This window comes from Anser brachyrhynchus (assembly GCF_964034855.1).
Source record: "Anser brachyrhynchus genome assembly, chromosome: 7".
Lineage (NCBI taxonomy): Eukaryota > Metazoa > Chordata > Aves > Anseriformes > Anatidae > Anser > Anser brachyrhynchus.
Genome location: NC_137701.1, coordinates 40244909 through 40262075, shown reverse-complemented (window position 1 = coordinate 40262075; position 17167 = coordinate 40244909). Strand labels below are relative to the sequence as shown.

The following is a 17167-nucleotide window of genomic DNA, read 5'->3' as shown; positions in this document are numbered from 1 at the left end:
TGCAGGATATGAAGTGATTTAAGAAGAAAAAAGCACATTTGAAGGACACGATGCTCTACAGTGGCTCTTGTGAGTGAGACCTGGGCTTTGGGATTTTGAGGTATTTGTAGGAGTGTACTCCTGTAGTGAAAGCTCACCGTTCGTACAAAAGCCATCCCGCGCCCCTCCATCGGAGGTGCTCTGTGAAGTCTGGGTCCAAGCCCTCGTCTTGCCAAGCTTCTGGGTCGAGCGTGTGTGTGAGGTTTTGGGGAGAGGGGACTGGGATTTCAGAGGGATCTGTTTTGCAAGAGGCAAGCCCTGTCTTTCAGTTGGCTCCGTGCAGGCCTGACCAGACGCGTAGGACACGGGTCGGGTTGCTTTGTGATAGGAAGAGAGTTTGCTCTGCAAACTTCCCCTGCTGCTGCACACCCCGAGGGCTGTCCAGGGAAGAGGTGTAGCCATGGCCATGCCTTGTTCCCCCCTGCAAGCGGTTACACGCTGCTGCTGCTCCTATGTGCCGGTTTTATCCACGTCATCACTTCGCTTTTGTGTTGCCCCGTCGAGTAGCTTTTAATAACGTAATTTTGCCTTTTTTTGCTCCTGAAGCGGAGAGCAGAGCTTCGTGTGAGTGCCGCACGCAGCAGGAGGGAGGTGCTGGCACAGCGGAGCTGTGTGTACAGGGAGGGGTGGCTCCAAGCAAGCTTTATAACACCTGAACTGCGTTCGATGTGACCTAGCCCCTGACAGGCTCGAGTCTCAGGCTGGCTAACAGGATTCAAGTGTTACAACGATTTTTGTACCGTGCCTGCAGCTGAGCTGGATGTGACCCAGTGAGGGAGCGAAGGGATTCTTTGAAAGTGGGGAGAGGCTTTTCTTGGGGGTTTGTCTCTGGCTAAGATAAAGCCGTGGTATTTCTCTGCTAAATTCTGCAGAAACAATAAGTAAAACCCACGCAGCAGAATTAGGAAACAATTATTTCAAAAGTATTTCATGTACCTGGCTGGGGAAGGAGTTCCGATTTCATACATGTGTTTTCTTAGTGATGTGTTTTTCTTTTCAGGGCTCAGCAGACTCGTACACAAGCAGACCCTCAGACTCTGATGTGTCTTTGGAAGAAGACAGGGAAGCAATCCGCCAGGAAAGAGAACAGCAAGCAGCTATACAACTTGAAAGGGCGAAGGTGCAATCTTGTAAACTTTTATAATAGCTGAGTTATGTGGTGCTTGTCCTTTGCCTGGTGTTAAAATTCACACTGCTGTTTTATAGTGACGATGGTATCTTTGGCAGTAGTTTGTCAACCAAGTGACGTTACCTGCAAGCAAGGTTTGGGGGGAATATTCTGTAAATGCTCTTGTATAAAGGGGATCTGCTTTAGTGAGCTGAACTCTGTTGGCTCGTGTGAAATTACTAGGTCAGAATTTTGATGTATTTGGCAAATACCCTCTACTAGACTTCTGGTAATTGGATACAACAAATGAATGCTTGATTCAGAAAAGTTTCCGCTGTTTGTGATGTCTGTTTCTGTTTGTAGTCCAAACCAGTAGCATTTGCTGTTAAGACTAATGTGAGTTACTGTGGTGCTCTGGACGAAGATGTTCCTGTCCCAAGCACTGCCATCTCTTTTGATGCCAAGGACTTCCTGCACATTAAAGAGGTAAAAACAAGGAGTAGTCCATCCTTTTCAGAGTCCCAGCACCCTGGGGTGCTTATCTTGTACTTTGTGAAGCTTGATGTCGCTGACTTCTAGTTGCATTTTCATGCCACAGGAAGGCAACAGAATCTTGCTGTATTTGAAATCCCCTTCAACGTGGTAGATTCAGACTCTTGTCAATCAAATCCAGTTTGTGATGGATCTGAGATTAAGTAATAAAAAGGGAGTCTGTCCATCAAGAAGGGGAGTAGCAGCAGTTTGCACCCGGTCTTCATAAAGCACCAGAGAGGCTTGCAAGAGAGATGAGACTTAGAATAATACAAGAAGAAAGGAAAATATGGAAGAGGCTGTAGGACAAAAATATACTAAAATAAGGAAAAAGGAATGGGAATAAACAGGCCCTGAATATGGCTTTAGTAGAGAAGAATACATTTTATTGCATGTCGGGCATATTTTCTGCAATTATTAATCTGAAGTGAGCCCTCGAAATTTGCATAACCCCCTGTTGTTTTGTAGATCTGCACACAGGCTTGCAGCTTGCAGAAACATTTCTTTATCTCTACGTTCTGTGGGTTTATTTGAGGGTGTTCAGTACTAATTTGTCTCTTTCTTTGAACGTTAGTCCATCATTGCTTCAAAGCACTGATCTCCCCGAGACTGAGCCTATTTAAGAGGAAAGCACCTGCTTCTTCATCTCTAGAGACAGAGATTGGTGCTAGAACAGAGGGGGTTGCTTTAAATTCTTTCTCCCTGAGAAGGACACAGGAGAGGCAGTTGATTTGCATGTTCCACTTTCTCAATTTGCTGGAAACAGATGGAAGTTTGATTTTCTTTTTTAGATTTTTTATTTTATTTTTTGTTTAGTTTAGTTGTGGGCTGGGTTTTTTTTATGTATATGTTTGTGTGGAGTGATGCTTAAACCCCTGTTGAGGAAGCGGGGCACTGTGAAATCTGAATCTCTGTGTGTAGAATTGGTTTTCCCCCTCCTCCGTGTTCCCCAGGGATGTGCTCTGTCCCGCCTAGCACCACACCTGAGCTGCCCACCTTCTAAACCTGCTTCCCATCAGGGAAATGTCCTTTGCTAGCACTCAGGGCTGGAAGCAAACAGCTGCCCTCGTTTCAGCAGAGATCACTTGGACTAGAATAAATATGGTTCCAGATTTTAGAACAACACTAAACTAGGTAGAAGTAAGGTCGCCGTGCTGCCAAGATGAAACATCAGCAGTAACTGATGAGTTGCTATATTGAGAATATGTCCTGTGTGTCTCATCTGTCTCCTACAAGACTATACGTTATGAGCTTACTGAAAAGACAAAGTGCAACAATTACTGACAATGCAGAAGAAATCATGGGCATGGCAACCACTAGGAGGGAACTGTAGTCCTCCCACACGCTGGAGGCAGAGAATAGCATATGGGAGGTAATGACCTGCTGCACACAGCCCTGCTTTCCTTACTGCATCCTTATCGTTTCTGTTGTGCAGGTGCTCTCAGCATAACCCCGATTCCAATCTCATCTCTAGAGGCATCGCTCAGAAGTCCACGTCCTGCTAATAGAAGAAGGGTTGCCCAAAAAGTTGCCCAAACCCCATCCAGCCTGGTTTGAGTCTGTTCACCAGAAATGTCACACGCTCATTAAATCTCCATCACACTCAGCACCTCAGTTGGTGGCATCAGAGGAGAAGTCACAGCAGAATGTGTTAGGGCAGTTAAAAGATAAGCAAGTGCTGTCACCGATAATGCGGCTTTCCACTCTCTAGCTGTAGATACCGGCCTTCCGGGCACTGCCCAGCACCTTTTAACTTCATTTAAACTGTGCAGATTGTCCAGTATTCTGACTTCAGTGTGGAGTTAAGAATTGTGGATAACAAAATGAGGGAGTTTTGGACATGAAGCATTTGAACTGAAGCCAGTAACCTTTCTGTGTTCCAGAAATATAATAATGACTGGTGGATAGGAAGGCTGGTTAAGGAGGGCTGTGAGATTGGCTTTATTCCAAGCCCGCTTAGACTGGAGAATATCCGCATTCAGCAGGAGCAGAAGAGAGGACGTTTCCATGGAGGGTAAGAATGCTGTAACCTTTTAAAATAATTTAAAATCGTTTCTGACACCGGACAATATTTTTTAAAGGTCACTCGATTCTTTTTTATTGCAGTGTATCTGAATGAGTGTTTGGTTTGGGATTCCAAATGAAAATACCTATTTGCAGAGAACGGGCATGTTAGAAGTTGACTATGAAAAACAGGGAAAAATCGTATTGGCTTTAGAAAAGATAAATTATACTGTAGGAGTGGTAACAACAGAAATTTCTGAAGGGCTAGAGAGTTTGATGTCCCCGGGCGTTTAAGTCAAGCTGTTGGTGCTGAAAGGCTGCCAGCTTTTTATCCCAGCTCTCATATTCTCAAGGTTGTGGGTTTTTTCTTTTTTCTTTTTTTCCCCTCCATTTTGGCCAGAACCAGACTTTTCAAACATCATAGAGACGGTTCTGGCCTTCAGCTTCCCTTCTCTTCATCTTCCAGCCTGACCCTTCTGTGTCTCCACACTGCTAAACCTGGAGATAGCAAATCCCCGGAAAAATACAAACTTGTTCACAGATCTAGGAAGTAAAATGATTTCTCTTAGTCTCAGTTTGGTCATCGAAGTCTCTCTCTTCTACTGGCTGAATACACAAAATGCTTTTTTTTAAATTACTAATTTACTACCAGCATATTATTCCCACTAATTGAAAACGGAATTTAAACGTTCACACAGATAACAAGGAGGACAGAAACTTTAGTACTGCAGAGTAAAGAAAGGTGAGCCATTTGAATCTAGACCTAGCAGAGAGCAGTAAGAGGAGCACAATTTAGCCTGTATGGTACTGTCAGGGAGTTAATACACTTAATCAAGGTCAGAAATCATTTCAAGTATAAACCATCTGGGGAAATATTTTTAGAATGATCGAGCAGCATTAACTGTGCTTTTTTTCAAGTTGCTTTTACAATTTCTGGAATAGCTTCAGAGAAAGGCAGTGTATCTCAGGGCAAGAGAGCTATCAAATTGAGAGTGTTCAGGATCCTGTTTTTGTATGGTGTATTAGCAGAAGGATGCTCTGCTTGTGTGAACGGGCATGACTCCACCAAATCACCAATTCCTGCAAATATCTTGTCTAATCTCATCTATGGAGAATATTGGGAATAAAATCAAATATAAGAAGGCGAAACATTATAAAAGAGGATTGTAATGAATGATGGTGAGATCATTTATTTTTGAGCGCCTTCATTAGACATGGCCATACAGTTTCTCTACCTTAAGATCCCTTTAAAAGCTGTGAGTACCTGTGCTAATTAATGCTCTCTGTGATGAAGAATTCTGGTTTTGCCTGAACAAGGCAGTACAAAGTTACCTATTAAAGAGGGTTTCTAGAGTCTTTAAGCACAGTAACTATCGCTAGTGATTATTTGCAATATCGTGAGTTTTGCAGCAGTGTCTAGGATATGTGTGCGGAAGATTTGCCAAGCTTACAGGGGTAAACAATCCCTACTTCGGAGAGCGCGTGGCAGGAAAGCAAGGACAAAACCCTGGTTTGGACAGCGTCCCCTTGCTGCTCAGGGTGCACGTAACACAAAATACTAACTACTGCACTGAGGACTTGCTGGTTGTACTGAGCCGTGGTGCCATGTGCAGTCATCGGGTTGCTTCAGCAGCCCTCCTGTGGCTGCCTTGAGCTTTCCTGAGAGCTTTGCTCGGTCAGCAGTGGGACCTGCTGTCCCCTCGCAGCCTGCATGCAGCTCTCCTGGACACAGAGGTCTGCTTAATTCCAGGTTCTTCACTTTCCCCATGCCCCTGCCTTCACTGCTCCCTGCAGAGGAAGATTTCTCACTGTGTGAATAGGGGTGAAGACGCTCTCATTTACTGTGTAGTTTCTCATGGGGCAATTTTCTTAGCTGCTGCCTCAAACCTCACGAGTTCACGTCTCTGGATACTTGGTGCTAATGGGGCTCTATCTGCTACCATAGGAAATCGAGTGGAAATTCTTCTTCAAGTCTTGGAGAAATGGTTTCTGGCACATTTCGAGCCACGCCCACTTCCACGGGTAAGGCAGAATTTTATTTAAGGAAACTCTTGCTATTTCTAATACTTCTATTTTAAAAATCATATATGAAAAGTGCATGTTTTCCCTCTTTGCTGACTTATTAAGATGTTCTACCGAAAAGTGCTTGCATGCGGAGGTGGAGAAAGACATCTATTTCTAGACATGCAGTAGTTGCTAAGGGACTGGAAAAAAAGAAATCTCAGGAAAAGGGGCAGCTCCCCCCAGAATGCAATGAGTGGCCAATTTAAATAGAGCTGATGAAGAGCAAGGTACGTTGAGGGAAATGAAAAGTGCATTGAGAAAGGGATTTTTGTCTGCAAGTTGTTATGCACAGCGTATGTTTAACCAAGTTCTTTATTTGGTCTTTTAGCAAAACAGAAACAAAAAGTGGTAAGTAATACTTCTGTTTTCATTTTGTTTTATTTATTCCTAATACATAATTCCCAGAATTTTCATCTGGTTTGGTTAATGATCTAAAGGGACGTTTTCTTCTTCTAGACAGAACATGTTCCCCCGTATGACGTAGTCCCATCAATGAGGCCTGTCGTCTTAGTAGGTCCGTCACTGAAAGGTTACGAGGTACGTATTCCACGTATTTGCACTTAGTTTATATTTTCTTGTCCATCGTTTGCCTTAATACATTTGCTGTATTGTCCAATTAACTAACTAGACTTCCATATACATATAAAACTTTAGTCAAACTTGCAGATGCTCTGAATTTAGTTAGCCAAAATTTTAAAGAAAGTTCCCCTGTAAGGTTATTGTTCTCCTTTTTTCATTTATGAAAACTTTGTCCCATGAAACTCGGCGTTGGCAAATGAAACAGGTGGACTGCTGTAGCATATCCATACCTGCTCTCCAGCACCTGAAACTGACTGTCATTTCAGCATGTTTTCTTGATGTTTATTTTTTCAAGATTATTAATATATTGAAATATATACATAAGGAAACCTTTAGCCCTTGTAAATTACTTACCTACTCCCAAGTGGAAGAGAGGCGTGATAGATAACAGGTACAGATAAGCAGGAGACCCATTTTTCAAGGTAGCTGCAGATTCAAAGGAGCATTTAACACTTGCTAAATGAACACAGGCTTTTAGCAGGGCATTTTGGTGAACTTATCCATCTGTTAAGCGTTTTGCTGAATTAGGATCTAAATGAACATGAACATAAAATCAAAGCTACACTTCATTTAGTTTAATTAATGTTGTTAGTACTTTATAGGATATTATTAAACATTGGAATGGCTCTTTTATGAAGATTGCAGCATGGCACTGTTGTTAGCATAATGCAGTGTTCTTACATCATTTTTTTTGTAAGAATGATTTAGAGTGTAGATTAGCAAAGCGGGAATTAGGTACTTCATTTTCTACTATCTGCCTTTTAATTTTGCAGTGACGTTTCTTGACAGGAATAACTGTCATGCATTGATTTTTATGGTGCTGCACCACAGGTTAATTTGCTTAGGCACTCTCATGTTTGGAGGGGAGAGAGGCCATTTGTTAAAAACATACCTCTCTACAAATGTGTTTCCCCTCTTTGTGTAAGAAAATAAGACTAAACAATACTAAACATGACATCTTGAACATCTAAAGGTGTATAAGGGGTAACGCAGTTGGGGTGTTAATTTTTTTCAAATTTTGTTCCACATGGCGGAAACACATTGAGCTTCCTTTGCAACCTATATGGGAAAGTCCTCTTCACTATTTTTTCCTTCTGACTAAATTCTGTAAGAACCTCTTTGAAAGATAAGCTGGGAGAACTGAAGTGCCAGAGGCCTGGGGGCTTTATCTAGACCGGCAGCTAATCGGTGTCAGTCGCAGTTGTACTGGAAGGGACAGGGAGCCCAGGCAGGAAAGGAGGTGACATCTGCTGTCGGGGCTGAGCATCTCAGATGCTCCCCATGTACAGGAATGGAAACATCTGTTTTTCCTGCTTGTAGGCCTCTCTGAGAATAGTTGTGCTCTTCTCCTAGAACAGTCATCCAACACGATAGATCTTGTATCTGGAGTCTTAAGCCAGTTCTAATAACATTACTGGAGGGAAAAAAATGTTCTGTTGGACCCGAAAAGTCCCATAAGCTTCTGACATACGCTGAAGCCTGTTGGGAAGGGAACTGCTCTGCAGGGTGGTGAGGTGTCTCCTAATGCCTCCGTGCAAACAAAGGCAGGAGCAGGGTGACAGTTCTCACATCCTCCAGGCTGCGTTTTGGAGAGGGAGTCAGGAAACCTGCAGGTATTTATTACAACGCTTGCTGCCGAGGGCATGATGATTAAATGATTGCTACCTATAAAAGGTATTGATTGTTGGCAGTATCCTTACCTTTTACTTACTTCTCTTCTTGCTTTTGACTTCTTTTTCTCCCTGTCAATCCTCCCTGTTCAATTTTCCTCACCTCTGCAAAGGTGACTGACATGATGCAGAAAGCTCTCTTTGACTTCCTGAAGCACAGGTTTGATGGGAGGTGAGAAACCCTGTCCTTCCCTTGCTTTGTTCCCCGTGTGTTGCTAATGGTTTAGTGATTATTTTTTTTAATGTAAGAAGCCTGATGCATGTTCAGAACTGATTTACCAGCTTTGTATCAACACTGAAATGCAGCCAGCTTTGGGGTGGAGAGCAGCTAGTGTATTACCAGAAGTGCATGTGTCTGCAAATCTGCTGTCTGTAGTAGGATTTCTCGGGTTTAAGTGAATAGTTCTGCCTCTGTATCTTGTCAGACTGAAGTCACAGGAGAAACCTAGATGAAAGGTGACTGGGGGACATGGAAAGAGTGCCAAAACCACTTTAAAGATGGCATTACCAGGCTTGGGTTTTCAGAGCTGCCCTGGGAAGCCGGCTGTACCCTTGTACAGCCAGGAGTGGGAGAGAACGGTGCCACCCAGTTAAAAACCCTTTCAGCAGAGCCCAGCTCCTGGCCATCTTCCCCCCGCAGCTCCCAGGTCATTGCTGTGCTGAGCCCCGTGGATTGCTTCTGTTTCAGAGAGCTGTCCAGTACGTTTCTTGGATGTCGTGGAGCAGTTGAGAAAGCCCATGCGACTGCACATAAAAGTACAGTTTTATTCGCAGTTCTTTGGACATGTGAAAATTTCTTAACCACTGGATACAGCTACTGGATCAGCCCAGCCAGGTGCTGGAATGTGCAAACACCAAATACAATTTCCTCTTGGTTTATTTTGAAGTCGCTCCATATGGGCTAAGTTCATTCCAGCACCTTCTGTAAAGTTCCAGGTTCCCGTACAGCAGGATAATCTCTAAATAAAACTCATCGCACCCAAGCCCTGTAATAAGTATCAGAAACAGCCCATTTCAACAGGGTGCAGTAGTGGTGCCTCAGACCAGCACCTAAGAAAAATGAACTCTTGAATACCCTTAGTAGTCAGAAATTACTAAGAAGTTTGAGGAAGGAAATGCTGAGAGTTAAAATACAGGAAAAAAAGTGTTAGAACTTAGAAATTGCAAGGAGGGTTCATCTTGTTCAGCTGGAGCAAGAATTTCCTGAAGAGCTGTGATGAGGAATGTAAAAATTTGGATTCCCTTGTTAGGAAGGGAGGCTTGGTCATTGGCATCTCTTCTTGCCCCTGGAAGGAAACCATCAGTAGTCGTAGATATCCGCTGCATCTTCGGGGTGTTCTGCCCTTCCTTCCTCCTACTTTGTTCAGTATATGCTAACCACGTAACGAGGAGCTTGTTCTGTGCTAGCTGGTGTATGACAGTAAGTCAGGTTGTAAATAACTAAAGCATTGGCACTAAGATGATGAGAATAAGTGTCTGTTTAGAAAAGGGGGAGTAGGATTTGTGGTCAAGGTAGGTTTGGGGTGCAGGGAGGTGGCGATGCTGAACTAACCCGTGACCAGCTTCAAGAAAATATTTAGTGATCAACCTCTGTGCAAAATAACGCATCTCCTCCGCTTTATTCATCGCTTGACTCAAGCGATTTTAGCAGATCCTACAAATGTAGTGATTGATTGGAAATGTGACGGATGAAGCCCTGGACGTGGCAGCCTGCAGATAAACTTGTTGTGGCAGCCTGCAGATAAACTTGTTGTGGTTCTGAGCTGTTCCTGCACCCTGTCGGCACATCCTCTCCCCGCTCCGGAGCGGTACGGCTGCGCTGGCTTCACTGCAGTTCACTGCGGGAGCCATGGTGCACGTTTGGGTTAGGGGCGGGTAGGGAACCGTGGCGTGTGCTCCCTTCCAGCTGTTGGCACGTGTCTGCCAGCTCTGCATGTCCCACGGGAGCTGGAAATCGTCGTTTGTGGTAGGAAGCCATGGCAGCTGGAGGCGGTAAGTCATCTCGAGTTGCCAGGGCGGGACTGCTGGGAACATACCCTTTATGAGGTGTATTTGTGTACCCGATAAGAGAATGTACTCGGCAGAGGCCTGAGCGCCAGAGATCAGCAGAAGGACACGTGTAACGCCCTCTGAACGCCCGTTTAGGCTGCCCGAGCTGACGGGAGGTGGGCTCGCACCTTGCCTTGCTCTGCTCTGTTTGGCCCCACTGTGCCCTTGGTCTGCACCGAGAGGCAAAGGGAGGCATCCTGCCTGGAGTGGGCTATTTTTTGTCAAGCTTACTGCTGTTAGCTATGTTGGCAACCAGATCAGGCAGAAGTGTGAAATATAAACCTTCAGGTAAAACAATTGAGTTCCTTTTCTGGAACCTCAGCTGCTTCTTGGTCCTTCTGCCAGCTTTTCTGGCTTTGGGGTCTTCCCCCTCCAGCCTTCTGGTTTGCTTTTTATTTTTTCCATCTGTGCTGCAGTTTTGCGGCAGGTCCATGATACCAACAAGGGAAAAAGGCTTCAGTACGACCTGAACTAGCAGCGCTCCTTCCCTGCCCCTTCGTGTGCTCGGCTTCTGTCAGCCCCTTCTTTTGTACCTGTGGCAGCCTCTCCTGGCCAGGGAAGGAAACGAATGGCCTGAGGGCTGCACCTGCTGAAAGGAGCCTGCTGGAGCTTGGCTGCTACGAGGCGTTCAGGGACTGGCTGCTGCAGAGGCTTTAGCAGCCTCCTTTTCTAACCGCCTTGTATTTAGTTGCTGTTGCAAAGACCAAGCCTGACTACACGCAGCATAAACAAAAGGCAGCAAAGGCACGTTTTTTTCTTAACATCTTTCAGCAGCAGTGACGCCTAGGGTTACTTCTCCCTCAGGAGAATGAAACGCTTCCTGTGGCTGGCTGCGCTAGACCAGGTGCAGTAGGTGAGCATTTAGGGTCCGTCCGCTACACTGCTCAGATACCAGCAGAGATGTGGGAGCCTCCTGAGCCAGAGGTGGGGCCCAGACCCCGCTGTGTTTTAGCACCTTTAGCTCCATGATCCATTAATTTATTGCATTCCTTTTAAACTCATTTATACGTTTTGTTTCTACTGCATTTTCTGGCAGTAATTTTATTTATGTATTATGTGGAAAAATACTTGGGACTTGTTTTTAAGACTCCATCTCAAGTTGAGTGGAATGGCTGCGAGTCGCTTCCAGCTTGTTTTCTTTTCATTATTCACGGCTCTTTGACTCATCACAGTCCTCCTAACTGGATTTCACGTGAAGTGATTGCGTGTTCTTTGTTTTATAATCTAATTTAAAGGCAAATTCTCAGATACAGGTACATAAAACTGGCTTGTTCCGCATCCCGAACCCCCGTGCGTAGGATATAGGGGGGCACTCACTCTTGGTCTCTCGCCAGCTCACTGACAGATCAGTGAAAAGCGGAAAGGATCGCCTTCCTTGAGTTAAAGAGAAGGCTTCACAGGCTCAACTTTTCTCCTGTTTGACTCTGGGCTGATTCATTTAGCCCGTCAGCGCAGCTCTGTCTGGAAAAGGAGGGTGTGTGCTGGAGGGCCAAGCTCCCGGAGCAGGCAGTGCTGCTCAGTGACTCAGACGTGACAAAGTCTGCTCCTCAGATGTCTAAATATGGCCCTGCCTCACCTGCCAGCAACGTCAGCTGTAGTTTAACCATCCAGGAGGAGAAGTACTGTTGCTGCTATGACTCGGCTGTTCTGTATGCCCTAAGACTTGCTTTAACTTGTGTTATTTCTGGTATTGTGTAAAATCATCTAGGAGATGGGTGAGGGTTGGGATGGGGAGAGGTGAGCTCATGTATTAAGCAGAAGAGCAGAAGCTGTATGCAAGGGTGTACAGTAGTGTAGGCAACAGAAAACATTGTTCAGTTACCCAGCGTTTCTCTTTAGTTGTTCTTTAATGATATCAATGTCTGCCTGATGTTTTATTGTATTTGCACTTTGGAATGAAAGGCAGCTGTAAACCATGCGCGGCACAATGAGAATGTAACTGCTGTGGTTTTGTTCTGTCCTGTGTTCTTACCCGTAGGATATCAATAACGAGAGTGACGGCCGACATTTCTCTTGCTAAGAGGTCTGTTCTAAACAATCCGAGCAAGAGGGCAATAATTGAGCGGTCAAACACGAGATCCAGTTTAGGTGAGACATTGACACAGATCTGATTCTGAACACGGTTGCTTACTGCAGGAAGGTGACAGGATTTCAGCCTTGAAGATGTCACCAGTCCTGCAATTCTGAATGTGCCTACAGCATTTCAGTGTAGAATTCTGAATTTCACGTACTCTGATGGGAGACAAGATTTGCCCAGCTGAGGAGTGACAACGGAGCAGAGCGTACTCTGTTAGCCTCACGTTGGGCAATTCCTGGGCTGGAGCAAGCACTATTGCAGTTGTTATAACGATTATACTGACATTAGCCAGAGGTGAGTTAGAGGCCTGCAGCCAGAAGGTGGGTTTAGGGCTGTTTCCTCCCAGAGGGGAGTTGGCCTCACAGCTCCCTCTTCTCAGGCCTGGGCTTTTAATTCCACATCACAAGGTGCCAGAGAGCTTTCACCTTGTCCAGTCAGGAAGGAAGCAGGTTCTTGTTTCTGACCCTCAGGCTGGTTTTTTTAATTATTATTATTATTATTTTTAATGTTGAACAGCTACAGCTTAAATTTCCCAAGATTTGAGAGCGGAGATGAGGGTATAGGTCCTCCTGCTCTCCCCTTACAGTACCATGACTTCTGGGTTACGCTGTCCTGATAAATCTTTATTTCTTTAACAAGGCATGGAAATTTGTGCGTAGCATACACAAACCGATAACCTGTTCTCTGGGACGCCATCCCATGAAGTAGGATGAGTTATTTTTTAATCTTTTTAGGAAGAAAAGACATCTAAACCTAGTTCTCTGATATTTTGAGTGACTGTTTGAACTTGAGGTATAGGAGGCAGGGCTCTTCACCTCTAGTTTGCATTCTAGTCCAGGAGTAAGCACCCCCAAAATGAAGAACTGCGAGGGAGAGTACTACATCTTCTTGGGCCTGTGAACGTACATTGCTCTGTGGAGCAGTTCTCAAGCAAGAAGAGATTTCTTCTAAGAAATATCAATGCATCACTTGCTGTCAAAAAAAAATAAAAAAATCTTAAGACTCCTAAGATATTTAGCAGTTTGGAAAATATGCCTGAGTTTATTTTCTGTTAATTGAAACATGCATTTAATTGTAGCAGGTATGTATTTTCAGACAACCAAATTGTCTCCAAGGTAACATTAATTAAAAAAAAAAAGTCCTTAAGTAACAGGTTATTTTCTGGAAATTACATTAATTCACGTACAGAGTTCATGTATTGAGTGTTTACAGTCCATGAAGCTAAATGGGTGATGGTGTTTGCCTAAGCAATGCCGTGGTTGAACGGCTTTTTCCCATTTTGTTTTCCTTTTCTAGCTGAAGTACAGAGTGAAATTGAAAGAATCTTTGAGCTGGCGAGGTCTTTACAGCTGGTTGTCCTAGATGCAGACACTATCAATCACCCTGCACAACTTATCAAGACATCTTTAGCACCAATTATTGTCCATGTTAAAGTGTCTTCTCCAAAGGTAATGTATCTGACTCTTAAATTATCTGCATTTGCGTTTTGAAATAGCTGTATGGCATTCCTGGAGGCAGGAGAGGATTTTTTTCTTTACCCTTCCAGCAGTAACAGCAATACAGACAAACCGCTTGAGGCTCAAAGATCCTTCTAGAGCTCTGTCACTGCCACTTTTTGCCTCCAGAAGTGCGTCAAAAGATGACTAACATCTGTCATGTATTCACTTCTTTTCTCCTATTCTCTCCTTGGAGAGGAAGGAGTTGGTCATGTAACTATTTTTCTTTAAAGTTGCCATTTACTTTTTAGCTAATACTGCATTTGGCATATTGTTCATGAAGATGCTAATCAACACTTTACAGTCGTCATTTTCCCCTGAAGCAGGTGTTGATTCTCCCTATTTTATGCTCTCCTGAACTCTCTTGCTCATTTGGAGATGCCACTTAAAAAGAAAGATGGGTTCAGTGCCTGGCATCACAGAGCAATTCACGTGGCTGCCCGCAGTGGTGAAAGCTTTCAGGATGTCTTGTAATTCTTTAAGGGAGAAAATACAGTTATTTCACAGAAGACGTGGAAACGAATTAAGTAATTTGTATTTCCTTAAGACAGTCATCCTGGTCTACACAGGATAGAATTGAGCCCAAACTAGTTATGTTAGCACAGCATGTTACCTGACCTGACTTACCCTCCCGAAGCCAAGCTGGCTAAGGCAGCAGCAATAATACTTAGCTTGCTAGGGCTGTAGTGAGGACTGGGTGAGTGGGTACCCTCCGTGGTGACGCTCTGGGTCACAGCCCTGTTCCCTGCTGGCTTTGACTTTTTCAGCTGTCCTGCAGGCTAGCTCCTCCTGGCTTCATTTGTCCCCTGTAGCCCCGGTGTAACAGCCTGCTTGACCTGCTGGCTGGGCAACAGAAGCTGAAAAAAAATAAGACACGAGAGCAGATACCTTGCTTGTATTTGGGCTTGGGTATATAGACAGGGCTTTGCATTGTGATGAGTAGGAAGACCCCACCCCTGTCTGTATGCCCGTGCTGCTAGGGAAGATGCATTTAAAATTGTTTTTGAAGCTTAGTTTATATTGACTGAATTCGCTTGGGTTACTGTCCAACGGAAATCCATTAGGTCTAAGAAGTTTCAGGAATGTCTACCAGGTGTAAGAGCACTTGTTTGAAAAAGTGATTTCAATGAAACTCCCGCAGAGTTCATATCCTACAAAGAATTTGCTGGCTTAGCAAATCCTTTTTAATTGCTAACACGTAGAACACATTCTGTCTAAATCCAGCCCTTGCCACTGACATGCTGCACGATTTCTCAGATCTCCATGTTGCAACATCTGTCCTAGCCCACACTAAGCCTGGGTAACTTTAAATCGAGTCATTCCTAACCTGGCTTGTTTCACACGTTACAGATGAGCAGCTCAGCTGGCACATCTGAAGGAGGCACAGCTTGCAGCAGGGACCAAAAGAGCAATCGCTAGCAGTTAAGGCTGGGGAGGAGGGGAGACAAAACAATTTTTCTTATAAGTGTAAGTGGATAGAAAGAAAACATCTGTCTTCATCTTATATTTCACGTGTTCCTTTAGGACATGCCTTTTTTTGAACATTGGTGTAAACTTTCTTTTTGTAATAACGGTTATTTTTACACCGAATAATCTGTCTCAGATCCTTCACTGTATTTCCAGGTAAGTAGGAAGCAGAGGGAGGTCCCTGTTGCCTAACAACAAATTGCAACAGTGAATATTACAGAATTGCACCATGCTATTACCTGTTGCTAGAGATCTGTTGTGCATCGTATTAAAGTATTCCTCAGGAGCAAATTCTCTGTGTAGCTCCCAGTTCCCCTTTGCAGCCATCCGACCCCACCACAGCCGTAGCTCTGGGTTGTCTCTCTGCGAGCCCTAACCCTCAGCTGAGCTTCAGACAAGGCACCCAGCCCTGTGAGCAGTGCAGATGAAGAGGGAATGGCTGCCTGAGCTCAGACACAGAAAGGAGGCACGCAGAAGGAGGACGCAGGCAGAGGCGTCCCATGAGGAGCACAGTTTGGGTGGGGAACTGAGAAAGCCAGAGTCCAGGTGGAGCTAGAAGTAGCAAGAGACGCTAAGGGTAACAAAAAGGGCTTCTGTAAGGACGTGGCAAGCAGAAGAAGGGCTAAGAAAAATGTGGGCCCAGTGCTGCTTGTGGCAGGCACCCACAGCAGAAGCTTGATCTGGTGCCCACTGGCCTAACTGGACAGCTGCGAGGCCGAGGGACCAGGTGGGATCCATCTGGAGGTGCTGAAGGAGATGTCTCGTGCTGTTGCAGGGCTGCTCCCTATTGTAGTTTAAAACTCAGAGTGATCCAGGGAGATTGCTGAGAAGCGTGAGAAGGCAGATCTGACATCCGTCCTCAGGAAGGAGGAGCTGGGGGACCGCAGGCCAGCCAGCCTCACCTCAGTCCCTGGGAAGGTTACGGAGAAAATCTCCGGGAAGCCGTCTCCAGCCACATGGAGGACAAGGAGGTGACAGGGAGCAGCCTGCAGCGATTTACCAAGGGCAAATTATGCCTGACCCACCTCGCTGCCTTTCGTCAGGGATTATGACCCCAGTGGACAAAGCATGAGCTGTAGGCCGTTGCTAGCTTTCACTTCAGCGAGGCTGTGACGTGTTCTCCTGTAGCATCCCGACAGGCAAGTTGCCGAGACGGGCACCGGGTGAACGCGGACGACGGAAGGTGCTTAAGACTGAAGGGGCTGCTGCGTCCAGGGCGCTGGTCAGGGTGCAAAGTCCAGCTGGCGTCTGGGGCCAGCACAGTTCAGCGTCTTCGTTAACAGCCTGGTGACGAGATAGAGTACGGGTTCGTGGGAAATACCAAAGGCTGGGGCGGGTCGACGTGCTGCTGGCAGGGCTGTCATTTGGGGGCACCTTGCAGGCTGGCAGAACGAGCTGTCGGCCACCTCCCAAAGTTCATCAGAGACAAATGCTGAGTCCTGCCGCGGGGCTGCAGTTAAATCCCTGCCCTGGGCCAGCCCGGGGCCGACCGGCTGGGGAGCAGCTCTGCAGCCGGGGGTCCTGGTGGCAGCGTGTCGGCAGCGAGCAGCGAGCCTTGCGACACGGCCGGCAGCCGCGTGCTGCTCTGCGTGAGCAAACGGCTCAGTCCTGGCCCTGGGAGGCTGGGGATTGCCTTGGGTGGGTTCAAAACTCAGCTGGCAGACTGAAGGAATCTGATCATCTGGGCTTCCTTTCGGTAAGGGGTTGGCACAGAGACCTCTAGAGGTCCTTCCAACGTAAAAAATACTCTCCTCTATGTTCCTGTCATTTTCCTTGAGACTTTACAGAGAAATAATTTAGATTTTTCTAACTACTTTGCCCCTGAAAATATAGCAATGAACATAGTGGAAGTAAAATAAATAAATAAATTTTAAAAAAAAGGGAAAAGAAAGAGGAATACAAACTGTGTGTAAAATACCTTTTGGACCTAGAATGTACCTTGGAACAGAGTCGCAGCATTATTGCTACACAGCACAACATGCTTGTTTTCATTTATATTTTTTGTGGTCTTCCAGATTACATTTGTCATAAATAACCTATTACTTAGAGTAGAATAAATCAAAATCACCATTTCCACTGCTTT

The 17167-nt window shown here is 45.2% G+C and overlaps 1 protein-coding gene and 1 long non-coding RNA gene across 10 annotated transcripts in view; both read left to right on the top strand.

Moving 5' to 3' along the window:
• CACNB4 (calcium voltage-gated channel auxiliary subunit beta 4) overlaps window positions 1–17167 on the top strand; it is a 79515-nt gene that overhangs the window by 48231 nt on the left and 14117 nt on the right. For 8 of the 9 annotated variants that reach the window (XR_013953491.1, XR_013953492.1, XM_080599431.1 and 5 more), the window contains 9 exons: window positions 1040–1159; window positions 1511–1633; window positions 3562–3692; window positions 5628–5704; window positions 6075–6094; window positions 6203–6283; window positions 8109–8167; window positions 12023–12132; window positions 13418–13569. Coding sequence is in view for 7 of the 9 variants with exons in the window: in XM_080599431.1 (XP_080455557.1) it covers window positions 1040–1159; window positions 1511–1633; window positions 3562–3692; window positions 5628–5704; window positions 6075–6094; window positions 6203–6283; window positions 8109–8167; window positions 12023–12132; window positions 13418–13569 (873 nt within the window). In the remaining 2 variants the exon portion in view is untranslated. The remainder of the gene's footprint in view (window positions 1–1039; window positions 1160–1510; window positions 1634–3561; window positions 3693–5627; window positions 5705–6074; window positions 6095–6202; window positions 6284–8108; window positions 8168–12022; window positions 12133–13417; window positions 13570–17167) is intronic. The other variant, XM_080599434.1, reaches the window with a different exon arrangement.
• Window positions 13578–16964, top strand: LOC308197989. Its single transcript, XR_013953504.1, has 2 exons — window positions 13578–15842; window positions 15929–16964. It is a non-coding gene; the product is annotated as an uncharacterized lncRNA (long non-coding RNA).